This window comes from Thermobia domestica, chromosome 5 (genome assembly GCF_964235325.1).
Source record: "Thermobia domestica chromosome 5, izTheDome1.hap1.1, whole genome shotgun sequence".
In the NCBI taxonomy this organism is placed as follows: Eukaryota; Metazoa; Arthropoda; class Insecta; order Zygentoma; family Lepismatidae; genus Thermobia; species Thermobia domestica.
Genome location: NC_137458.1, coordinates 124,998,608 through 125,026,440, shown reverse-complemented (window position 1 = coordinate 125,026,440; position 27,833 = coordinate 124,998,608). Strand labels below are relative to the sequence as shown.

The 27,833-nt window shown below is 35.9% G+C and overlaps 1 protein-coding gene across 10 annotated transcripts in view; it reads right to left on the bottom strand.

Moving 5' to 3' along the window:
• Positions 1-27,833, bottom strand: part of kst (spectrin beta chain, non-erythrocytic 5 kst) — a 446,615-nt gene that overhangs the window by 235,586 nt on the left and 183,196 nt on the right. For all 10 annotated transcript variants that reach the window (XM_081759067.1, XM_081759061.1, XM_081759058.1 and 7 more), the window contains exons 2-3: positions 21,204-21,364; positions 7,095-7,262 (exon numbers count right to left, since the gene is read on the bottom strand). In XM_081759067.1, coding sequence (XP_081615193.1) covers positions 7,095-7,262; positions 21,204-21,323 — 288 coding nt within the window. In that variant the 5' untranslated portion in view covers positions 21,324-21,364. The remainder of the gene's footprint in view (positions 1-7,094; positions 7,263-21,203; positions 21,365-27,833) is intronic.

Below are 27,833 nucleotides of genomic sequence, written 5' to 3'. Positions count from 1 at the left end.
TGATAGAAGAAAGATGCTTTAATAAGTATTATAATCAGTTTTGTCGCCTTTCTTGTGACTTGGAACAATGATCGATTCTTTTCACTCTTGTGATAATTCCTCCTTGTTCCAGATAAGGAGAACGAGTTTGTGCATCTTGTACCACAATTTTTCCCCTCCAGCTAAAATTATTTCAGCCGGCATTTCATGTATACCCAGAGATGTGTGTTTCTTTAATTTCTTTATAACGATTTCTATTTCAGTTCTGGAATATATGGTTCTCCTGTGTGCCTTTCCCTTTCTCCACGAACATTAGTTTTTGGCTACTTGTTAAGCAAATCACCAAAGAAATCTTTTCACCCATTCAGTGAAAATTGTTCTGCAAACATTCTTTAATATATAAGAGCAAGGTTAAGAGCCTTTCTTAAATTCATTGATGCCTCTATACATGCCCGGATGTTTTTGTTTAATATTATCTTAACACGTTCTAGGGTGTATAAAGGGAATTAAAGGGAAACCATTTCTTTCTGAATATACTGACTACATAAATTTCGATGAATTTGACTGGAACATAGAAACTAAATAGGTCCTGCACAGACTTTAAAGAAGGCTATGATCATAGAAGTCCACGTAGGAGGTTACAGAATACTATCATCAATGAAAATAAATAATCAAGAAAAAAGTGACGCAACAAAGATAATGGAATGAAACCCTGAGGGAAAGAGAGAGAAAAGCAGGTAACCCTGAGAAAATGTACAGATACGATCTTATCTCCATAAGTTCCCATACTCTGGGGCCAAACCATGGCAACTTTTCACTCCAAGACTCAATTCTAGTACTCTTCGTTAACACATTTCTGTAAAACCAGATTCAACATTCAAACCAGAAACCTTATAGTTTTGGATGGTTATTATTTGTCATATAATTTCCACTTTAAAAAATAAAAAAGGGAATAAGAGAGATTCACGGGTGAGCATTCGTGTGATGAAAATGCAAATTTATATATATATATATATATATATATATATATATATATAATTAATTTAACGACCCGCGATTATGCCCTGCACACTAAAGGAGATGAACAAGCATCTGGTGGAATGACAATATGAGTGGAAACGGGAGAATTCGAGAAAACCCATCAACATGATGTTTTCCACCACAAACTCACTTGTTCTGGGATCAAATCAGGGACCCCTAGCACTAGATGTGAGCGCTCTATCACTGGGCCACCGTGCCCTCTTATAATGACAGTGCGATTTCTTTTTTGTGTGTTAGAAATGACATGGCTGTGAACAATAGCGCATTGTTGGCTAAAATTTATGGTGATTTGCATTTGTAATATTACATAAAATTGACGGAAAATATTTAAAACGTACACAATATTCTGACTTAAGGCGGCAGCCTACTAAATATTTTTGAAAAACTAATATGTTTTCTTTTGCCCGTTTTTCGTAAGTGGAAAGAGGTAATAAAATGTAACTTACCACAATAATAGATAATGTTATTCTACACCCGAAAATACGAATCGGAAGAATTTTCAGTATTGTCATCCATAGAAATTACAGTATGACCAGAATTTGAATTACTCAAAAATCTAGGTTAAGGAAGCGACTAGAAAAATGAACTCAACGCTAACTGATGACTTATCACGCTATGTTCCTTGTTTACTACTTTTTACATAATATTTCTATTTATTTTATAAAACTTACATAAATTATTACAAAATAAATAAGTTATTACAAAATAAATAGAAACATTATTTAAAAAGTAGTAAGCAAGGAACATAGACAGCATGATAAGTCATCAATTACCGTTGAGTTCATTTTTGTAGTCGCTGACAACCTAGATTTTTGAGTAATTCAAATTCTGGTTACACTGTGATTTCTATGGATAGTAACACTGAAAATTCTTCCGATTCGTATTTTCGGGTGTAGAATAACATTATCTATTATTGTGGTAAGTTACATTCTATTACCTCTTTCCACTTACGAAAAACTAGCAAAAGAAAAAATTATTAGTTTTTCAAAAATATTCCCTTAAGAAACCCGTTGACGCAAGCGCAAATTTACTACAGTTTTGATTGATCCTTCTACTCCTGTAACTCCCTCTTAAATTAATTCTTCGAATGTAGAAACGTATACCTGAAATATAACGATGCCAATGCATTCCAAGAAAAGTTCACAGCAAAAATGCAAGTTGTTCCGTGTTGGAGTCACCAGCAAAAATCGCCACATAAAAAATTGTGTACATAAAAAATCGGAAATCAATGGAGTCACCAGCAAAAATCGCCACATAAAAAATTGTGTACATAAAAAATCGGAAATCAAAGTTAAGACGGAAAATCGATACAAGAAAGAGAGGATTCATCCGATTCATCCTTTCCCTTCTCTACAAATCGAACTTTAGAACACAGTATTACAAGCTTCCATGATTTATCACTACAGTCGTATTGAAAAGTATCTACCTCAACGCTGGATTATAAATCTTTTTTTTTTATTAAATAATTTATTTAATCCCAACAAAAGCATTTGATACTGAGGAGGTTTCTTTTCACGAAATGAAAGTATGAAGAGCTAATTAACATTCAGAATTTTATGAATCAATAAAATATGCTTACAGTGAAAGTACTACATGAATTATGTTTTCTTCTGTAAAGTACTCAAAAAGACAAATGTGACGGAACAGTTACCCCATTGTTCTACATTTTCCCTTCATTATTTTTTCCTGTGTGCATGTGCATTGTGCATTCTGCTGCAACGCACAGATTATAGCTTGCGAAATAGGTTACGAATTCTCACAATCCATCTATAATTATGTACTTCCGGAACCCTGTATCCAGAACATTTCTCTTCTTTTTAATTTCGAAAAATGAAAAACAAATACTCCTCATTAACATACGCGATACAACGAAATATATTGGGCCTGTATTAGGGTTACTTTGCAACATCATAAATCCTTATTGGTGTTCTTAATATCCATGTATATTTAAAACAAGTCTTGCTGCAGATCTCATTAGGCTTCCTTAAATAGTCAAGTAACGGAAACAATTTACAGAACCGCAAGAACGGTGTAGGTAAAAGAGTAATTCTGTATTCAACTCACAATGCGGAAATACCTTGAAACGAGAAGATTTTTGTCCCTGTTTTCTTTTTTAAGGTTAACATTTAGCTCTGAATACTTTGAATTAAAACAGACTTGGTAAACTAAGAAGAAGCAGACGAGTGATTGAGCTCTATTCTTAGGTTTTACGAATTACGTACCGGTACTACCTTTCAGTAACGATCTATAAACATAAAAACTTAAGTTTTGTGATACAAATACCAAAAGTTTTGTGTGTACGCACTGATAACGAGTAGGCTTAAGGTTATATCCTCAAATGAAAAGTAAACATTCACTTATGACAATATAAAAGACATGGAAATCTATTGATTATTTAACAGTTATGGATATTAACGAATGAGTAGTGTCAGTTACCTTCGACTTTACTATATTTTAGTTTCCTGAAAAGCTTGTACGTGTACATAATTGACATAAACGAAACTAAATATGCAGTGCCTAAGCGACAAGTAGAAATTAAAAAACAACATTAATTAGCATAATCGACTTGGGACCGAGATATTAGAGTTCAATTCCCGGTGTGAGCTCAAGTAGTTCGAGTCCACGTTAAGCTGTAGGTACACGTCTCACAGTGTCGATGCTGAAGAGCCTATTAACTTCACAACAATCAATTAACCATATAGAGTGCCTTAATCCAAGACCTATCTTTGGGTTGTTATTTGAGCACTGCCATCTCGTATGAACTGAACTGAGCACACATTGATTACCAAATTAAGGCATCTAAATTTGCAACTAAATCAGTGCAGATCCAAGAGAACCTCAAGAACGAGCTGGAGTAACAGATCTTTATATATGTAGCATTACTTAACCCACTATTTATCAAGCTCTTTTACTTATTAATTTTCGGATTTTTAATGTTAAAAACAATGTAAAAACAATCGAATTAAGAAATTCAAAATTTTTACTGCAAACTTATTACATAAATGACTCGATATGTATTATCGTTATTAGCTTAATGTTCAGAAGAAACCCGCCCATAATTCTGGATTAATAACTTAACATTTTATTTTGTTACAATCAATACTGTCTGTAGTGTCCATTTATTGTTTAGCAGCATAGGCGTACGCAGGATTGTTGTTTGCCGGTGAAAAGGATAGGTAAAGTAGTTTCAAACAGCGTCATATAACAGCATTTTATACTCTCCCACGAGCACCTTTTAGATGTGCGAAAGGGGTACAAACACACAGGATAAAAATTCGGAGACTATCTTGATTTTTATTCCTTAAAATTTACTATATTCTTGAGCACTCCAGTGAGTACACCACTGTTTAGTAAGAATTTATTTCGTGTTCATAGTGAGCGAAACTAATACGAAATAATATTACATTTTCCACAGTGAGTTCCAGCGTTTGCACACGTCCCCGGCAATGCCGGAACCGGAATCGGGGCTGCTTTGCACACACATCCCGGTAATGCCGGTGCCGAGAAGTAGTTTGAGTTGGAACGTGAAGGAGAGCACATGAGTCCAGCAATAAAGAAACGATATCTCACTCAGTCCACAATCGTTCTATGGATAAAATGCCAGACTAGACACACAGTACATGAATATTTTTTATGATCTACAGGGTAAAGCAGCATGCAACCACAAGATTGGAAATTTCCTTGTTCTGTTTGTGCTTTTTCAAAAATGAAATGAAATCTTTAAGTTTTACGTCCCACGATTATGCCGGTTAGGCTAAAGGAGACGGTGATGATGAGGAATGGATGAAATGGTGGAATGAAGGAAGTGGGAGGAAACGGGCGAACACCGAGAAAACCCACGAGCACGGTGTTTGTCCACCACAAAGTCTACACGGCGCGAGCTGAGATCGAACCAGTGATCCCAAGCACCGGAGGTGAGCGCTCTACCACTGAGCCACCGCGCACCCTTGTGCTTTTTTAGTTCTTTCTGTAGTTGTGTTTTAGTTTTTATTTATTTTAATTTTATTTACAACTTTTGTTATGCTTGGAAATGCCTACTTCTTCGATTATGATGGAAATTCCAATCCTTAATTTCTTATTATGAAGGAAGTGGGAGGAAACGGGCGAACACCGAGAAAACCCACGCACACGGTGTTTGTGCACGACAAAGTTCATTTGGGGGAGCAGGGTTCGAACCCGGGACCCCATGCACCAAAGGTGAACGCTCTACCACTGAGCCACCCCGGCCTCTTGAAATTTAAAATGTGTAGTAAATGCATACATTACTACAATCGGTTTATTATCTGTACTTAAAAAAGGGGGAGGGGTCGTTTCACTTTTGACTAATTCTAATCCTTTTCGTAAGCCAACCTTCCACTAGGTATCGAACTTGTGACACAACCTGGTTACTCTCAGTCATCTGGTTACTCAAAAGCCTTCGTTAAGAACTGAGACTGTCTGTTTAGCTTACTGCACTCAGAATACCACATTAAGACCACCCACAATTGTACTAGCAGCCAATAAAAGTGAGAATTATAAAACAGACATACGTCTACACGCACACATTCTATTAAGCTTCTATTATTTTATATTTTTCTTTACTGTTTAATGTACAACCATATTAACAGCAATAAACGTGAGAACTGGATGCTTTTGTGTATGTGTGTGTTGTTAAAAAAAAGTACAGTAAGTTACGCAAGCAAGATATTTTCTCATTACAATTTATTAGACAAGCAAAGCTCACTTCAACTTGCAATTAATTTCCATCAACACAATATAGAGAAACACTCGCACATTAGGATGTTTCCGGTTGTACTGCATCTTTCTATGTTTCTTGTTCATTTATTACTAAGCTTCTGTGGAATGCTTTCAGAAGAAATACATAAGCTATAATATAAGCCTTGAAATGTTTATCTCCAACGTAAACGGATAATGAGTAACTCTTAAAATAAAACTATTACATAATTGCATTCATGTACTTAATATTTGTTCCGGTCCGATACATTTATGCTACATTCAAGGATACGTACAATTATAAACAACAACAGCACACTTAAATTTTTACTTTCAAACGCAGTGTTAATTTCAAGCATTCACTTTGCTGTAGCTTTAGTACATTATATGAATCATAATCGGGAAGATCCGTGTTCGAATATTGCAATTATACATTCTAAATTTTTATTATTTATTTTCAACTTTCAAAATATTATTAAATAATATTTTAACAATATTTAATAATATTTAAACAATAAAATGCGTAAGATTGTGAATTGCTCAGTAAGTTTCCTTTCCATTTCAGGTTAATTAATTATTTACATGAACTCTGCAAGAAATACCGAGGACCGATTTCTGATATTCTGTAAGTAATGTAACATTTATCTTTAATTTCTGAAGATGCATTGAAAGATGTAAACAGATGGAGACAAATCTAATAAAGAACACTCGCGTTTTAACTTCTTTCGGCTGAGAACAGAACTACATAACAGAACAGAACACATTTACAGATCTACAAAAACTCGTTCGTTGTTTTTGTACGTCTAACACGTTATTTTATTTAGAAAAAAAAAATCCCCAATTTTAAGTTTTACGCAAAAAGAGACGGATGATTAATCAGTTATGAAAGGAATTGGTGGAATGAAATGTCGAAAGCAACAAGAAAAAAAAACTAACACTACGTCAACATAAATTTGTATGACCTAGGATCAAACCAAAGATCCCATGCTCTCATACAGAGAGTAGCAATATTTATGTTGTTTTCAATTTTACGATAGAAGAACTTTTTTTTCTGCAAATAGTATACTGGGCTCCGAAACAATTCAGGCAAACTACAAAACTAAACAGTGTACTGAACTCGTAAGAGAACATCTAGCATGCAGCACTAATCTTAATAATCCAGCACTAGTGCTTCCTCGCTCAACTTCCTAATTCTGATTCTAATAGTGTTTACATCACAATGATACAATACATTCTTTTAAAATGTTGAAGTATCGTTTATCTTTTGAATGTTCTTTTTATTTTTAATTGCTACAATCCCGGCATACTAGCATGCACGGAAAAAACAAATACTTTTCAATAAAGTTGTACCCCTCACTTACCTTAGTATGGAGGAACGCAAGTGATTTGTTGACATTCTCTATCTTGTGCACTCGCATTTTTCCATTGTTGGGTTTTCCGAGCTTTTCGCCTGAAATTATTTCCAAAAGTTTCAGTAGTTTCTTTCCATCTGCTAAATCCGTGAAGAGATCGTCCACCTCCATGCGAGCCTGAGATACAAAATAAAAATGCATAAAAAACATGAACTTTTACAAAAAAAATATCACCGCATCAAAGTACAATTTATTAATTAATTGAAAAATAATTATGTTCAATCATACATGTAACTCATGGTGCCGGGGATCTAAGCTCAGCTAAGATCGGTTCCACCTTAACTTCCGGCATTGTTTTCTATCGCTTCAATGGACGCTATATTCCAATTTCTCTAATTTGCAAAGCAGTAATCACACGATCAGCACAATCAAACATCTTTGTAGTCATATCACACTGTGAACGACATTATCAAGTTTAAGAACTTTGAATTCCTTTATCAATATATAAGCTGTAGCATTTAGATTTTATTTCATGCGAGTAATGTGTCTGATGAAGGTAATGATACGCTGACGAAATTGTGACACTATTATTTATTAAAAGTGATTTGTTTTGGTCAGATTTTAAGTAAGGAATATCAAGTTTAAATGTAATTCCATTTAAATATTTGTATGGTGCCACCAGCATCGAACTAGCTCGAAGGAAACCAGGCTGAGAGACTATTTATGTTGAAATGATTTCTCCCCTATTACATATTAGACATTTTTCTTTTAACTTAGAACATACAACTATAGAACTTTCTAATTACTTACATTATTTTTGCAATTTTTTCCACCCAAAGGAACTACATTTCAGAATTCATTTGACTGAATGAAGTAACCGAGGGTTTCATTGCATAATAAATTATCAACAGTATCCAATTTCATCCATTCTTGATTTCTTGCTATTGAAATTTTTACCAATTGATGCATTTCTTACCTAGCCATTGTTAGTAGCAATAATGATCTAGATTAGTATATTATATAGGATGATAATGATGATTATTTGGAGTTTAACGTCCCGTTCAGCAACGAGGCTATATGAGACGTGGACCTACTGATTAACGTGGAATCTGAACCACATGAGCTCCCGCCGGGAACTGAACCCAGGTCTCCCACGCCAAAGGCGCGTACGCTAACCGCTTAGCCATGAAAGAGTTCTATATTATATAGGAATATATACATATTCTTACCTAATTTAAGTACACTGTAATGCTATTCACATGCTCTAAAGACTTGTGAAATTTTAATCTGCTAATATTTCAAGTCTCAGAATGTTAGAAGTTTGAAAAATACACTGCAAAAAATTAGCATTGTAGATATTATATTGAACATGCAAACCAACAAAATAAAAGGAAAGAAAGAAAAAAGTTCTACTTTTGCCATTCTTCTTAGCTTTTGAAAGTTGATTTTTTTTAAATTTCCATAACAGCGTTAAAACAAGTATATAAGTAAACAAAAGGTTAATTCTGGTAGGAACAGCTCTCACTAAGTGGAACGAACAAGCTGTTTCACAATGGAATTGACACTATATACAGAGCCGTCCCTTAAGCAGCACAAGTGGCACATCGTTTTGTAAGACATTTTTAAAATTAAATCGACATATTAAGGCAAGTCTGTGGTAAATATAACTGATATATATAAATCGAAGTTGGCACCCAAAATATTCACCACTCATGCTAGATATGGAATTCTCATAAAATGTCTCCCGCAACTTTTTTCGTCCCATGTTCCAAAAACCATCGGGATAATCCTGATTATATATGCATATGCACTTTACGTTATCACATTTTATGCACTAGGCTACGATTAGCTATCCTATTATTTACTACGTCAACATATAAATGTCTGGGTATTGATAATTATGATTTTGGAAACTACGAAATTTGGCGTAAAGACAGGACTAGAATAAGAGTATACAACATATAGTTTGACACCATGAATAATTTACAGCATAGCCTTTTTCAAGCAGACCTGGCCATCCACCGCATAGTCTCGCAAATGTACGGGGGAATTTTAATGTTCTGTCTTAAAAATATTTCAAGTGATTATTGAAAGTCCACATTTCACTTGATTTGATTCCGTCTGTGGATGAGAACGCTAAGCGTTTCACAGAAATAAGTGGTCTTTTTTTTTTCCTTAACAGAAATGGCCCGTGGTTCAGTGGTAGACTGTTCACCTCTGGTGTGTAAGGTTCCTGGTTTGATCCCAACTCGCGCCAAGTCCACTTTGCGGTGGACAAACGCCATGTAGGGGGTTTTCTCGGGGTTCTCCCGTTTCCTTTCACTTTCTTCATTCCGCCATTTTATTCATTCTCATCATCACAGCCTCCTTTGGCTTATACGGCGTAACCGTCGGACGTAAAACTGAAAATTTTCATTTTTTAAACTCTACTGCGCAAAAAAAAAAAAAAAAAAAAAAAAAAAAACTTGCACGATTTGCATAGCTATACAATTCATTAACCGTCACGCAACACCCATAAGGCGAAGAAGCAAGAGCAATGCAACGGTAAATACTGTAGGGATGGAGAAACATCTTTCCTGGTGTCAAAGAAAATACGCGTGCGAAAGAGTGCTAATCTGTACACAAAGTTTCTCGCATCTTATTGCAAGATGTTAAAAAGGAAACTGGTTTTGTCACGTGGTTAGCAGACAATCATAGCAAGGACCCACCCTACTTGGAAGAGAAGTAATAACAATAATAATAAAAAAAAATCTGCAAAACCTGCTCAACCAAAACCACTTCGTAGCTTCGGAAGGAAGCAGGACTTTTCCACCCACCCACACATCCCACATCCTTAGCATCAATCACCTTCCAAGTACGCGTTTGATCATTCATGCATTCACAGAGTTTTTGTTTCCTCTCTTCTTCATTCAAGAGCTATGATGCACGAAGCACCAAGGAACGTTCTTCACGTCGATTACAGGTTACCAATATCAGAATAACGATGCAGATACATCTCCCTTGATTCATTTTTTCCCTTCTTTGCGCAATCTGACATCAACGTCTGACTCAACCAATACAGATGGTATGGTAGTGAGTGAACAATCAAATTTCTCAATTATCATTATCTGGAATTTTTACAGTAATCATCTTACTGAACTAGTTTGTAGAACAAACACGAATTTTTTTTCTCTTTGGTCATGCCTTTCAATTTTACTTCTTTTTTTATTTTTATTATTTGTTTTATTAGCAAGCCACTTGATTAATTTAAGAATCTGCACGAATATACATGCAAAGTTTTCACTGTATTTTTTCTGATGGATCGTAGTGTTCTTTGCTTAAAATTTCACAGTGTTTGCCATTTATCTTCCAAAATGTCATTCAAATGGTAAGTATCTGTTTTCAGGAAAGCTGCAAAACAGTTAGCACAGGCTCTTAGATAAGCTCATCCCTTCTTTGAATTTTAGCAAATAACTAAAAGGCAATGAAGAACATCAAAAATATAGAAAGTAATCCAGATAGTGTTTGCAACATACTATTACATAAATTAATAATTGTTTCAAGCCCTCCGTATAGTGTATACATTTAGGTGTCCAAAAATTATGACGTCATAAACTGCGCACCCAAATTCCTGGTCTATAAGGAAAGGTTTGGAAACAGTTATTATTTTATTCTATAGGTATTGTGGGTGGAAACAATTATTATTTTGTTCTGTAGGTATTGTATGGCTCTCTCTTCACATTGGAAATAATTATTATTTTATTCTATAGGTGCTGTGTGGCTCACTTTTTACATTGGTAACAGATATTATTTTATTCTGTAGGTATTGTGTGGCTCACTTTTTACATTTTTTTGATAATCTTCATTGTCTAACTACGGCAAGTTATTTACTACGATTAAAAAAAAAAAAAAAAAAAAAAGTTGGATGAGTTTAGGGAAAAGTTTTAAGGCTACACACTGAAATGTAAAGCGAGGTTCCAAGTTATGAAAACACAAAGTACCTACCATCACGTACAGTAAAAACAGAAAACTGCAATTTAAGACGACATATCCAATACTACATGATCAAGATTTGGTGCTTTACATTTTCACTTATTTTCCCCCACTTTTGATTTTTCTTTTCTTTATTTTTTCTTTCTTTCTTTCTTTTTTTTTTTTTTTAAAGAAAGAATTTATTTACAGAATATGCAAGATTGTAAATGCACGATAATTCTAAGCAACCTTTAACACATATTGTGAAGATGCGAATTTCTTACACTCGAAACTTTTTGTTCTTAAAGTATTTTAAAATGATACTGTAGGGCAATCAATTGTACTATCACAAGATTACAACTATGCTATTGCCCACTATCTTCATAATTTTAGTCATTTCGAACAGAAACGAAATCGATTTTACCCTCTTAACGTTTAAAGCATCAACAAATTACTGCTAAAAATTAAAATAATCAAACCAAATAGTGATTCACGTCAATTTCAATTATGGTTTGTATTACTCATGTTATACGTAATTTTTCATTTAAAAAATCTAACAAGAACTTCCCAAGAATAATAGCCTTAAGAAAACTTTTGAAAGCACTTAAATAATATACACAAAAAGATTTTTTGTATAGTAAAATGAAGAAATGGGATAGGCTACAAAAGCATTGGGCACTGACTCTAAGCGAGTCGATATAATCCGTTATAATCAATCGTGCACAATGCTTGTATAGTCTCAATCCCATTTCTTCGTTTTACCGCACCCCCCCCCCCAAAAAAGGTATTTATTCTGCATTTTATAAAAGCATTAGTTTCAAGGTTTATTTCCATTATTTTATTTTTATTTTAATGTTTTGATATTACTATATGACTTCATATTCAATCAGTTCTTCAAGTCTATCGTAGTTTCGCAATGGCAACCATCATAATCACTGATATTTGCCATTATTGGTGCTCACATGCTGCAACTGAGGAACTTCTATGCTCCATAATCTTCAGCTAACCTCTTCATCTTCACATATGATTTCTGTTTTGATATTGTCCATCAACTGCTTCATTCGCCCTCTTCCTCTCTTTTCTGCCAGTATACTTTTCTGCACATTCTTTCCTAGTCAACATTCCAACCAATTTCTCCTCCTCTTTTCAATTACATCTAAAATTGTTTTCTCCCCCATCATTTTTAACATCCTCTCATTCGTTTTCCGCTCAGCCGAGCTAATTCTCTCCATTCTTCTCCACACCCACATTTCGAAAGCTTTCATTCTTTTTTCATCGTTTTTGAGTAATGCCCATGTTTCTGCCCCATACAATACAGTACTCTACACGAAGCATTTTATGAGTTTCTTGTCAATTCTTTATACAAGGATCCACAAAATAAAACTTTTCTTCCTCCTAAATGCTTCTTTCGCCACTTCTATTATTGCTTTTATTTCACATTCGCACTTCATATCATTACTAGTAATATCCAGGTATCGAAAACTAGTCACCTGTCCTATTTTTGCCTCCTACTTTTCTATTTGATACTGACCGCTTCGTTTCAATCACCATTGTTTTTTTTGTCTTTCCTAACAATTTTATTTTATATTCTTCACAGCCCTTCCTTAAGTTTTCTAGTCTTTATTTCGCAATGATAAATAAACTCAATTAAATCACAAAGGTATCCTTAACATTATACTATAGGTGGCAATTCCAGAGCATTTTTGGTTGCGCAAAAAAAAAAAAAAAAAAAAAAAAAGGATACTGTACAGTCATTGGATTTACGTACCTGTACATTATTTCAGACCAGACCGTAGCCAGTTCTAGTTAACATGTAAGTGCGTGAAATTAAAGTTCCAAGAATGGAATCTGAGAAAGAAGGAAAAGAAGAAAGGAAGGAAGTAAAAACATGTGTGTGTCCTAATGAATGAAAAAAAAAAAGTATTGATAATATTATATAACTGAATAATTATACTACAAGCAATGAAATTTATTTTATTATCAAAGATCCATGTGTAGACTATATGTGGAGAGCATTTACAAGAAGAATCAAGATATTCTCTAACAACAATCAGTGGAAGAACGCGACAGGCGTTCCTACTTACTCCCCATGTAACGAACATGATACTTGTTCCTGCATCCTTTACCACCAGTTCTTACATTTTTTTAATTTACTTCTGACAGATTTATTGCTCGTAGCGCAATTTATCAAGACGCAACTGCCTGAGGAACATATAATATAAAATCTCATTTATTTAAACGATGTCATTAACTTGAACGAAAATATCTGTTCCGCATTTCCCTATTATCTGCTCTTAATATCGGATATAAACACACCGCTGAATTTTCGATGTAAGAACAATCTGTACAACTGCAGACGGTAATATTTATAAGTATTAATAGTATTGGTAAGTCTCTTGCTCCAATATGAGTGAATTGACTTCGATGTACATAATTGCCTGTAAATTAAAGATACTTTGATTTATGCTAAAACTGAAAGCTGTACTGTGATTGAACAATTTATCTCTGGCGAAACAAATTTCATTATAGAGACATCAAACTGTCATACTTCTTCTAAAACTTACTAGTTTAGACAGTGAATAATTATTGCTCTTCTTCGTCAAATTTTCATTTAATGCAATATTTAAACTTGAACTAGAAGACAGTGTTAGCTTTCTTTCAGTTTCATTGTGTTTATCTGATGTCACAAAACTACGAGTATTTACCTGCGATATGCATCTACCGCGAGTCATCACTGGACTAACTGAAGTATTTCAAAACTGAAATTTCAATGGAAACGACGAACGTTTTACAATGATAATTTCATTCAGTGGATAATTTGACACGCAGCATCAAACATATTTTGCTCTATTAAAAATATTTGTACATTATATCATTTATCAAAATAATACCCACTTCAAAATTAAGAGAATTCTTATTGAAGTTCGAAATATCATCATAAAACAATAAATTCTTTTTATTTTTATGCTGTATGATGACACACCGCCATATATACAATTGACATCACATTTGACCCTTACGTGTTGAGAAAGTAATTCTGAGCAGCACAGATGTATTAATAAAGGTTCCATCTTTCTGAAATCAGAAACCAAGACCTGAAAACCAAGATCGGAAGAACTAAAACTATACACAGAAACCAATATATTTCTCTCTAGTTTACTTTTTACTAATTATTGCATTTTCCGCAACTCAAGTATTGGCTAAATAACATTGACAGAAGCGCACTACATATTCCTCTTGCCAAGAGTCCCAACGACGCATACTAAATCCATTATTGGAAGCATGTCTTATGTTCTCTAGCATGATTATCCCTATTACCTCTGACACCTGTTTACTGTCGAGGACGTCTTTGATACTTCACAAGGGACTCACTGGAGAGAGAAATATAGATGATGGTGGTATTTAGTGATCAGAGTTGTTTCTGTCTCGATCACAAAGACGGGAGTATGTATGTCCGTGGGGAAAAATCATCCCTGTATTCTCAGTCGCCGTGTGAACTACCACTTGCATTCTGGTATGAGGACAATAGGCTACACATTTAGCTCACCTCTAGTCTTAATTTAGGAAAGTATAATAAAGCATATAAATTCATGATGATATTAGTCTTCTTCCCTGACCATATCTGGACACTTTGTGGAGCTTGGCTAGAAAGCATAGATCCTCACATAGCCAGGGCATTCCACATCTGGACCGGAATACGCCAGGTCTGCTAGATCTCCGGATCTAAGCCTTATCGAGGACGAGGTTGGCGCCACGCCTAAGAGTCAGATGGGCTCTGGAACGACTATCGTTTAAGTACGATAAAATTTAGAGCCAGGATGGGTATAATTCTTCCCTGAAGAACTGCTCGTGTGGCCTTTCGGGGCAGTTATATGTGTTAAGATAAGCTTTTCAACACCCTATATAATATGTTCGGAATATCCGAAAGGCACCTGTTGGAATCTCTGTCATCTCGTGCACTAAGCCTGGTTCGTACCCATGAATTACTAGGTATTCTCAAATGCGTTTCCACCAGTCTATTTACCGACAGAAGTGTTTTAATTATACTTTTTTTTTTATTACACGAGCAATGTACACTCATATCCAAATTATTGTCGCATATCTATAACTGTCTTCTTGTAAGAATATAATTTGATAATGATTTTGCAGGGTACTTTTAATACTGATACTATGTGTATAATCGGGAAATGTGTATTTGTAGTAAATTTCATAGGAAAAGAATTATAAATTCGAAAATTAGAATGAACTAACTAAACTAACTAACTAACTCTATGGCCTATGGAACCCGGAGGTTCAGTGCCGCGTTCACAAAAGCTCTCCACTGACTTCTATCCTTAGCTAATTGCATCCAGTTTCTACTTTGTATTCCTATCTCTGCGAGATCCATCTTAATATTATCCTCCCATCTGCGCCTAGGTCTTCCTAATGGTCGTTTTCCTATGGGTCTACCAGTCAAGACTTTGAAAGCGTTTCTACTTTCTTCCATTCTAGCTACATGACCTGCCCACCTAAGCCTCCTAGACTTGACGACCCTAACAATGTTGGGTGAACCGTATAAACTATGTAGTTCCTCGTTATGGAGCTTCCGCCATTCCCCATTCTCGTTCCTCTTGGGTCCGAATATTCTTCTCAGGATCCTGTTCTCACATACTTTCAGTCTATGTTCTTCCCTCAGAGTAAGCGACCATGTTTCGCAACCATACAGAACAACAGGCATGATTATCGTTTTATATATTTTAAGCTTCAAATTCCTCGACAGAATTCGCGACGACAAGAGATTTTGAACCGAGTAGTAACACGAATTCCCTGCTTTTAGTCGACATTTAATTTCTTCGTGAATATGATTTTCGTCTGTTAATATTGATCCTAAATATTTGAAAGTATCCACTTTATCAAAAGCATTATTTAATATTTTAACGCCTCCACAATTTGCCGTATTACGGTCCCGACGTACTTCCATGTATTTAGTTTGAGTAAAACAAAATTTTGCTAAATGGACAAGAAAGTTTTATTTTCGTTTTAATTGTTCTTATTTACTGCTCTTTTGACGTGAAATTTGCCACATACATGTCTTTGCCGATTATACACATACTAACATTATAAGAAATACCGGGCGAATTCGTTATCAAATTATATTCCTACACGTGACAATAATTTTGGACGTAGAGTTTACATAGAAGCAATACTTTGCACAAAAAAAAAAAAAAAAAAACTAAGAGAAAACGTTATTTGTTTCCTACAAGCCTTCGGCTTGTCTACACAGAAAATGTTGATCTTTAAAAAAATACTTCTGAAATTGTATAATTACTTATTGGAAAAATAATTCATCTCCCTTACACAACTTTCGTAAAATTCATGATAATGAGATAACCGAGACGTCTAGGAACAATACTTATTGATAACGTTAGTGTACAGAGAACAATTTCAATCCTTTATTATTTTAAATCACTTCATATAGTAGATTAATTCCCAAGAAGACAAATGAGATGATTAATTCCCATGTTTATCCTTTCCTAACCTGACTACTATTAGTGGAAGCTCAAATATAGGATTATTCACAGTACTTATAAACTTGTTTCGATCCAATTGACATATTTATATATGTATGTTTGACATTGACTAGGATTACTATATGGAATCAAGGTGTGAAATACATACTGACTTGCACTTACTAATATCCAAATAATGCAGGGGAATCAAGACAGATTTTGTCCTCTTTTTAGTCTCCCTTAAAACTAAAACTAAATATCAGAATAATCTGGAAAATTATAGTTCTGGATATTAATTTCTTGCTCTGACGAATCAACTATTTACTTCGTCCAGCCACCTACGTCCGAGTATTTTCATATTATTCGGGGATGTATTCATACCCATAACGCAACTACAATGTTTTTGTTCATTCTTGTTCATTCTATGGAAAACTTTCTAGTGTTTCAACAAAAATACAACTACTTATGAGTGTAGATTTTATGTACAAGTAGCTCTCCTTGTATTATCAAGATGATGATATATAAAGTTCAAGATAAAATCAATTATCCGAAGAATGTCATCTGTATCTAGTCTAAATTAGTTCAACAATTGAACTAAAGTCTCATAAACATCTTATCTTCGAAATTCTTTCTTAATCTTATCACAGTATGCATTTTTATTAATATATTTATCCTGTTCTAATACTTCTATAAAATATATATGTATCAGATGTCGACTTAGCATTGACAAAGCCAGTAAACATCTCGCAATAATCCCATTCTAAGCCACTAACAATGAAAAATAAAGCAATATATCTTGGAAACAATATCAATAATGAGGACAAAGATTTCGTTTGAGGCTACAATGTTGATTAAATGTTTTGTATATAATATACACAAGTAGTATTCTCTCTATGGTACCGGCTTTGTCATATTTTAGCCCTTACATAATTTTACCTGACGATGACCGGTATAGTAGTCGCATATATACCTAGGTATACCTCCCGGTAAGAATATGTATATACCAATTATGACATGTGTGTATATATATACTCTTTTAGAGTAATATATTGTTCTTTAAATACGTGATAAGGGATATAAAGTAACTACGTAAACCTTTGGCAGCACTTTCTCAGACACTAGTAAACTCCTAACTGATTCAGAGATGTGCATTTTTCCTTTGTCAGAGATCTCACTTCTTAACTATAAAGAATAGAGTTATTTTATATCGTAAGTGAGCTTTGTGCTGAAGCCATGGTTACTTCATATGTGACAATCCTAATCGTAATTCTCAATCTACCGCCCCTCTCTATTCCCTAATTTCAATGTTTTACATAGTTTTTGAACCAAAGAGGAAACCAATTCACCACACTATCTTCGCTCTGTGAACTTAGGGATTTACCTAGCTACGTATACGCAAGTAGACTAAAACCTGTCTATGGGATAAACACGAACTAAAGAGAGAAAAAAGAAAATGCATTGCACAATACTCTGTATTACTTTCCTTCACGTAGGAATCTATAGATCTATTTACTACTATATTTACATCCGAACAAATTAAAGTTGTTGTTTGCCTAAGATATTCCACCCGACACCATCGGTCATGTTCGATGTAATGGTCACAGTTATACCTAGACCATTGCATGATATCGCAGTTTCCATGCAGCACATTTCATTGCAGCTGTACTAAGATTATACTAAACCACTCCTGTTTACAAGGTTATTCACTGTGCGAAACCGGCACGACAAAGGCGCCGTTTCAGACATTTAAAAATTGTAATCCACGGAACTTTGCTAGACCATAAAGGGAATATTCTCAAATGAAATAGCATGAATACTAGCTGCAGCTGTTATGCGACGATAGAAAGGCAGTGGTTGACCGTGTTACTTGAAAGCTTGTCATGATGCAGTTCCAAACGATGTGTGTTATCGCCATATAATACTGGTATTTTGTCTGTGTAAACTAGGACTATATGTTCTTGGTAATAAGCAACACTGATATTTTTGTTGAATTTATAAATCTTGACCTTTACTCTGTAGCAATATAAACCTTTTGAAAACCTTTCTTTCCACGCACAAAGTTATATTTTTAAACACCTCTGTAGGTGATGGCACGAACTTTCCATCTTTTAGGTAGATCCATACTTCGTCCACTGTTAGAAGAAATTTCTAACGGTCACCAACTAGGTAGCTTGTATAGCCTTTGCCCTTGCTCTTTCACTCTGCGATCTTGATAACTGAGTCATTGCTGATTCGCTATGAAGATAATCGAGTGAATTCCTTGAGCAATTCACTCGGACTTCCTGTTCATGTGCTAATCACGGAGACAGTTTGAGCTGGAGAACCTGACGTGAATGGTTTGAATAAAAATAATGAATTACGCACTCACTTTGTCTGTGTTATGCGTATGTGCTTTGCTCACACATGCTCCCCGAATTGTCTAAAGTAGGACTCTCGAATAAGTGTAAGAGAGTTCATTATGTACGTTAGACTTTTGATCTATCCAGTAAATACTGAACGAAAAACAAATCCAGTAGTAAGATGAGCGTTTGTTTTGTTCGAGCAGTTCTCGAATTATGAAAGAATCCGAGCCAATCGCTCAAATGCATTTATACCAATGAGAAGCTGGGAAGGCATCACGTGGTACTATGAGTGAAACATGCCATACATAACCTTCCATAGGTTAGGTAAGATTAGATTAGATTTGCCGGTAAGATGCATGAGCATAACTGTAGGATATGGGGTGAGGAAAATCTACATCCACTATGAACGCAAAAGCCCAAAATTAAACGTGTGGTATGCGTTGACTGAAAATTTTTTCATAGGTCCATTCTTCTTTGAAGAGGCTACAATTACAGGAGCAACGTACCTGACAACGTTGGAAAATTATGCTGTACCTTGCATACCACAGGAAAACGTGTTCTAACAAGACGGGGATCCTCTCTATTATGTCTGTTGTTATCCAGAAATTCTCGCATACAATTTCCAAAACAATTGGATTGGAAGTCCCATTCAATGGGCTCCGATATCACCCGACTTGCCCCCTAGTACTTTGTCTTTGGTGATACGTGAAGATTTTTGTATACCAGACCCAAGTTGAAGATTTGGATGATCTAAGACTACGAATTATCGATGCTTGTGGATCCGTGATACCTCAAATGTTACGCAACACTTGAAGGAAGGTTGAGTACCACCTTGATGTTTGCCGAGCAACAAATGGGGCACACGCGCAGGTGTACTGAAGTGAAAAAATGAAATGAAATCTTTGAGTTTTACGTCCCATGGTTATGCCTGTTAGGCTAAAGAAGACGGTGATTATGAGAGATGAGTGAAATGGTGGAATGAAGAAAGTGGGAGGAAACGGGAGAACCCCGAGAAAATCCACGAGCACGGTGTTTGTCCACCACAAAGTTCACTTGGCTGGGGCTGGGATCGAACCCGGGACCCCAAGCACCAGAGGTGAACGCTCTACCACTGAGCCACCGCAGAGAATAATATCATTAATGTAGTCTTGCTGTAGAAGGAACGGAAGCAAAGGCTGAAACAAAATACGAGGCCGTATGACAAGTAAACGTGGAGGTTTGGGGGGTCAAAATCTCTAGCTAGCTGAAGGTTAATTACAAATATTACGAATATTGTAACAAATAGGTGTTAAATACCTTACAAACACAAAATAAATAATTAGTAACAACCGTGGTTTAATTATAAACATACATAGTTACTAAGAAATAAATTCTCATAGACAGTAAGAAGAATCACGCACTAGAAATTTCAATTTCGTACGGCAAATATCATCCGCTGACGGATGTTTGCTGCTATCTAACGGCGAGATATGTAACCTTTGATTCAACAGTAGAAATAAGACACGAATAGCTACAGTTAAAGCTATCTTTATCCGCTACAAAACGGTGGGTATCTATATCCCATAGACCCTACCTGTAAGCGAATTTTTAAATTTGGTTTTTACCAATAAGTAGCTAGAGCTATTATCTCGTCCAAGTGAATCCCTTAATATCTTAATGGATAATGGCGACTTTAACGGTGGCTATAATATCGTATTCCATATATGTACGAGACAATACCGTCGTTCTCGAATAATCAGCTAACTAATATTTCTATAATAAGGTTGTGTTTTAGTTCCTATTTACCTTTGACGTAAAAAAACTGGATTATTAAGATGCTCTATAAAAAATTTCAAAACTGATAAATATTGTTTTCCCTCTTAATAAATGCACAATTACTTCGACAACGTTCAAACTCACAATGAATTCTGGCAGCACAACATAGTCTTAATTCAGTGACGAGTGATAGGGAAGAGCACTTACTTTGTGAAAAACGCGAATATTCGATATTAGGCTGGTATTTGATATTTGATAGTTTTAATGTTTGATAGTACAAAGTAATTATCGACCATACTATATTTTTTAATATGTTAGTTACTAGCAACATGCTTATTGCTGAGCAGGGAGGCCACTAGGAAGCCGTTTTCAAGTATGGGATCTGGCCCCCCAGGTCCCCTTTACCTCCGCCTCTTGTGATATTTCAACCTTTATTTTTAGTATGATAAAGATTTTTAATGAAGTTATTAAAATTTCAAAAACTGACGATTTTGACTAGCATTCTTGAATACGTAATAAATATAAATAATATTTATACATGTGAAGGTACCTAATATAGATAGTACTGAACTCAAATTTACCTTCTGCAGGAAGGAGTTCATCCATTTCGTGAAGGTCTTTTTCTGAATATGGAGTCGCTCCTCCTGTAGGGCTTTGATACGCCCTGTTTCGAATTTCAGGGCATCTTCACGTTGTGTCATGTTGCCCGGCTCCGGTTGGCTGGGACCTCGTTCATACTGGGCTGAAAACAAAAGAAAAAGAAATATATAAGTCAAGCATGTCAATACACCACATACATATGCTTTAAATTATACATTTTTAAACACCATACACAAATAATACGAGTGCTTATATTTACAATATTTTTAAACATCTTTACAACATAGAACTCCACAATCTCTCTCACCAAATACCACGGACTATTGGATTAAGATGCCGGAGATGGAAATGACATGTGACTTGTACGAAAAATCCACGAGAGAAATTACATTTCAGAAGAATAACATTTGGAAAATACAAGAATATAAGGTAGAATAGGGAAATATAACAAATTGGATGTTAGGAGAGTAAAATGAGAGGATAGAGTTAACCTTCAATTGTCATATCCGAGTTACAATTACCTCATGGAAATAACTCGTAAAAGCATTCATACTTACATGCAAGCATCATATCATATTATATGTATATGTCCAAAACTTAAGCATAATAACTGTTCGAGTACATAGAGAACGAAGAACGTCAAGAAGGCACACCAAATGGAACCATCACACCAACATATCACACGTAAAGGCCACACAAACACGGAACAGACCAAATTGGAAAGAAAACATGCTAGAAGGGGTCACAAAACGAACTCTCAACGTGATACCATAATAGACATATCACAAAAACACTGAGTCGCACTGGCGGCATCGAAAACAGGTTATGGGATATGGTCGCCACGAACAGCCATATATGTCTGGCACCGACGTTCCATGCTCACGATTCGGTTGTTGAAGAGCTCTTGGGGTAGGTGATTCCACTCCTCACGAAGAACAGTACAGAGCTCCTAGCATGTCCCGGAGGGCGGCTGGCGGATTGCAACACATCTTCCTAATGCGTCCCACGCATGTTCAATTGGGTTGAAGTCCGGAGAACGCGCTGGCCACTAGGTACGTTGGATGTCTTCCGTCTCGAGGTATTATTCCACCAGTTTGGCCCTATGGGGACGGGCATTGTCATCCATGAGCAGAAACTGTGGGCCCACTGCGCCCCTGAAAAGTCGTACATGGGCATGCAGAACCTCGTCTCTGTACCTCTGACCATTGATAGACCCAGCATCGAAGATGTGCAGGTCAGTACGAACATCATAATCCCTGCCCAGTGCAGTACTCCACTACCACCATATCGATGCTGTTCCACAATGTTCGTGGTATGTAAGCGAGTACCCTGATCGCGCCAGATCAGAGTGCGATGGAATTCGCTCTGGGAACTGTATCGGGGTTCATCAGTGAACAGTACGCGGCTCCATTCGTTGGGGGTCCACTGATGATGTTCCCGACACCACTGTAAACGGGCTCTTTTGTGTGCCTGCGTCAGTGGAACACATATTGTTGGTCGTCGGGCATACAGACCATTGGCACGCTGTCTCCGGTACACAGTCTGGCGTCACACACGCACCCCTGAGGCGGCTGCAAGCTCCGCTGACAGTTGTCTTGCAGGCAGGGTCTGGTTCCGACGCGCAGTTAAATAGCGGTCCTGTTGTGGAGTTGTAACCCGTGGACGTCCCCCGCTGGGCCTACGGCGGCATTCTCCGGTATCGCAAAACTGTTTCCACAACCTAAACACGACACTTTGTGGCACATTGATGACTGTCTGTGCTGTCTGTGTGTCACCTTTTTCCAAGCGCCCAATGATTCGACCTTTGGTAAACGCATCCAACTGACGTATTTGTGCCATATTTCATTAATATCTTGCTACATTCAACTCAGCAGTACCTTCCGCTCAATACAACACTGCACTCACTGCACACACGGAAGGCATCTTTTTCGCATCCAAGCACTAGTTTTCCATTCTTTCCCATAGGGGGCCTGGCAAACGTTTGCCATAGCCGGTTCAATGCTCCTCACAAGCAATACACCCCACTCACCAAAACTCATGTACTCACGATGACCTTCCCACCTTTTACATGCAACTTCTTGCATTATGCTTACGTTTTGGACACGTGAATATATATTATATACAGTGTTGGCTGGTTTAAACCAAGGTGGTTTAAACCAGCTGTTTTTTTAAAAAAAAAACAACTGGTTTAAACCAAAAAACGAAAAATGTTCGTAAAAGTGTAAGTGTTCGTAAAATCTTGATGAGCACACATTTGTGGGTTATCACGTTTCACTCCCGTATGATATTCGTATTATATTCAGACCTAAATTCTCCGTTCATTACTCGGGGGCGCTTTGGCTCAGTGGTAGAGCATTCACCTCTGGTGCTTGGGATCCCGCGGTGGACAAACACCGTGCTCATGGGTTTTCTCGGGATTCTCCCGTTTCCTCCCACTTTCTTCATTCCACCATTTCACTCATCTCTCATCATCACCGTCTCCTTTAGCCTAACCGGCATAACCGTGGGACGTAAAACTCAAACATTTCATTTCTTTTTTTTCCGTTCATTACTCAAGAGATTATACTACAAAAGTAACTTTTTTAAAGTTTATGAATGTTTCTTTTGTGATTTTTTTACAGTTTGTTATTGTTATGCAAAATAAAAAAATCTAAATATTGCTTCGTAATGTTTACTATTGATAAAATACATCGAAATGCCGTACTTTTGGGGGTCATACAAACCCCACGAGAGGCATTTATTGAAATCAGGTGTATCTTTGGTATCTATTTATGTATAAATGATTCAGAGCCAAAGTGGACTCAAATAATTCATATCTTTATTCACTTCTTACTGATATGCAAATTATGTCCTTGTATTTCTTTAACTTGAACTAACAAAAGTCATAGAGAACTAACTTGGACCAAATTAGTTCTTCTGTACTCTGCTGTATTTTAAAATTGTCCATATGTAATTCTGTATAATGGCTTCACTTCTGCAACTGTTTATCTTTTTGTCCTTCTGAAATGACTCGTGACAATTGTATATTAACAAGTATGTAAAGATCAGTACAACGTATTTTTGTTAGGAGTCCTTCGTGAGTGAGTCGGCAGACGTATCACATTTGTGAGCAATTAGTCCCGGTTTCGAGTTCAAATGGAGGACAATTTCTCTCGAGTGTAAGCCGGGAAGCAGTTTGGATTTTGCTTTAAGCTTACTTGACCCCTTCTAGCATAACCCAGTTGTTGCATAACACCACCAAGGCGAAATAAACTTATTTCTGTCCATATGTGATATAAGTACATAGAGCAAATTATTTAAACCAAAAAACCGGGTTTAAACAAAAACAGTTTTTTTGTTTTTTCAATAAAAGCCATGTTTTTTGCCAACCCTGATTTTATAGATATATTAAAATGCTACATTAGCAACAAAAGCGCCTGAGCTCCTGATTTACGGTTATTTGTGATTTCACGTTTAACAAACAATTTTTTTAAACTATGTGTACTTTAAATAAATTATTTGTAGACCTTTTTACATATAAAGTTTATTTTTTTAAAATTATTGTACAAAGCCTTCGTATTTTAATAAGCACTTTCCAAAATCAATGCAAATGAATTGTGCTGCCATCTTCGGAGTTCTTTTAAACTATACGTTGGTGGGCGTTTATATGTTTGTGGCCAATCCTTTCGACAGTGAGATCTCGAAAACTACAGGCTCTAGAAAGATGACATTTTCACTGATCGATTTCAAATTTTGTGTAGATTATCCAGTTCTAATTGAGTATTTAAAAAAACATTACCATTATTTCTTTATCGCATTTTTACGGTACACTGGAAATGTTGAAATTAAAAAAGAAAAAACTAAAGCATCATATCCTACACATTATACATTCCAACACCACATCATTGTATACAGGGGTCGCATACCTCTTAGGCGTTTGATTGATGGCCAAATGATAATGAAAAACGAAGGATAGCCATTTCTGCACTCTAACAGTAAGTTGAATCTTTATTGTTTGGAGTGTTTTGCCGAGTGAACATTGTTTGGAGTGTTTTGTCCATCATATATCACTGATATTATAATTAATTGTGTGTAATGTATTTGCTTATTACATACTGCATGCAAGAAGAAAGAAAACACTGATCATACATGAATTAAAAACTCCAACCAAAAGTAGGCTCAAATCTTGCAAACGGTGCGAGATATTAAAGTAACCGACAAAATCTCCCCTTATTTCTTGCCATTTTTATCAAGACGTCTTTCACTTGTGTCTGTAAAGGGGCATGTACAGATGTGAGGAATAACAAGGACATTCATGCTAATATGTGAACGATGCGCTGTGTAGAGAGCGCAGGTTCAGATAGTATTACATACACACACACACATATATTATTATTATATATATATATACAGACTGTTCCATAATTCGTGTTATTTTCTACAGCGCTGGGAGAAGATGAAGTTTATACACTATTAATGTAAAATTTGGCACTCTTATTGAGAAATATCTGAATTTTTCGAATTTCTAAAGAAAATAAGAGAAAATTGCTGCTTAGCCCCCCTTTTAGGGATGTAAACACGAAAGTTCATTTTCCTTATGGAAGATTCAATGTTAAATTTTTGAAGCAGTTTTCTTCAATAATTATTCGTGAAGATTTTGGAGCAAATGAGTTGTATTTGTTACAAAATGCAAAAACACTCATTCACAAAGCTAGTAAAGCCGTCTCAAACATTATTTTGCGAAGGTCCCCTTTTGGGGGGGCAAGGGGCGTAAAAAGGTGGTGGTGGGTGATATGTTACCAAAATCCCAAAATTTATTTTCGGAATGCCAGTAAGCGTGAGATTAATCACAAATGTCACAGAATTAATGCTCCAATGTCCTTACATGTAAGAGTAACTGATAATGGGGCTACAGTCCCCTTTCAAAAATAAAAAAATAACCATAAATATTCTTAGTAGGGACATAAGAGAAGAAGGTATTTTTGTTAATTAATGTGAAATTTGGCGTCATTGTATCAAATGAGTATGCTTTTTTCAAATCTGGAATGTTATTTTGATAACGCACCGCCTTTAGGGGGGCACAGGGGGCGAAGCACTCAATGATGGATCTTTATAAAAATTCCAAATTTTATTCTGGAAGTGTGAATGAGTATTAGATTAATCACAAATGACACAGAATTAATATTCCGATGTTCCTTGCATGTGCCAGTGATTGATGTGGTGCTACAGCCACCTTCCACAAATCACCAAAAATCACGATAAATATCCTTAACAGGGACATACCAGAAGAAGCTTTTTTTTTTCTATTGGTCGATTAATGTGAAATTTGGCGTTATTGTAATAAAAAGTTATGTATTTTCCAAATCTGAAATGTTATTTTGGTAACAGGGGACAAAGGGCGCGGTTGGTAATTTTTGGCTTTGGAGGGCACAGGGACCGAAGTATAAAAATTCCAAATTTTATTTTGGTAGTGCCAATGAGCATGAAATAAATTGCAAGGCGCACAGAATTAATGCTCCTATGCTATTTCCATGTACAATCCGCAGCAAAGAACCTGCAACATGAGCATGTAAGTTTATTGTGAAACTACGACTAACAGCACAGAAAATCAACATAACGTCTAAGTGGCATGAATCACACCAGGAGAAACTTCGGCGTCCTCCCCTGCACACTTATTTTGGAGCAAAAGACTTCGTCGTTTCACAATAAACATATATGCTCATGTTGCAGGTTTTTTGCTGCGGACTGTACCAGTGACTGATATTAGGCTACAATTCCCTTTCATAAAACAATAGAAATTCATGATGAATGTCCTTATACGCAAGGACCTACTGGCAGAAGGTAAATATTTTAAATTATTAAAGTGAAATTTGGCATTATTGTCGAAAAATGTTAGTTTAGAAAAAGAGCTAAAGCGACAATATGATAATGGTCATGTGTTGATCTCTTCTAGTGGCGTCAACTCAAAATTTGATTGGCCTAACTGGAGTTTTAATGTAAAATGCGGAAAGCAGTTTGCTCTATATTTATACGAATTTTGCTGTAAATTAGCAGTTTCAGGTAGAAAATACGATACCATTCCTCTTCTTCCTCCCCTTTCATCTATGATGGTACATGCGTTTCTAGTTTTATTACGCCAAACCTCCAAATTGGGGAAGATAGGCAGTAAGAAAAATTCAAACTTTTCGTTATTTCCCGTGAGCGTCAAAATATTTGGAAACATACCAAAATTAATGCTTAGAAGCTACCTCCATGTGCCAGCGACCACTTTAGTGATTCAATTCCCCCTTCCCGGTCCCAAAATCATTTAAAGAACCACACCACTTTGTTTTATTATCTTCCATGCTTCTCTCTGGTCTATTCAGAATGCATGCTACGAGATGGGTGTTTAAGAAGCACTGGAACACGTCCGAATCATTTGTTGGCATCCCACTGTAAGCTGATTTTAAGCAATGTCAACAAACTTTTGTTTAAAAAACACCCTCTAATTCCTGACTCAACTTCTTGTTCATGTGTGCTGACAACAGTTTCAGACCTTTTCTTATCGCAATACACCAACGATTTACGAGTTAACGTGTTGACAGTTCAATAGGATTTCGTGTCTGTAATCAACACCTGGGTTAGATTGACTT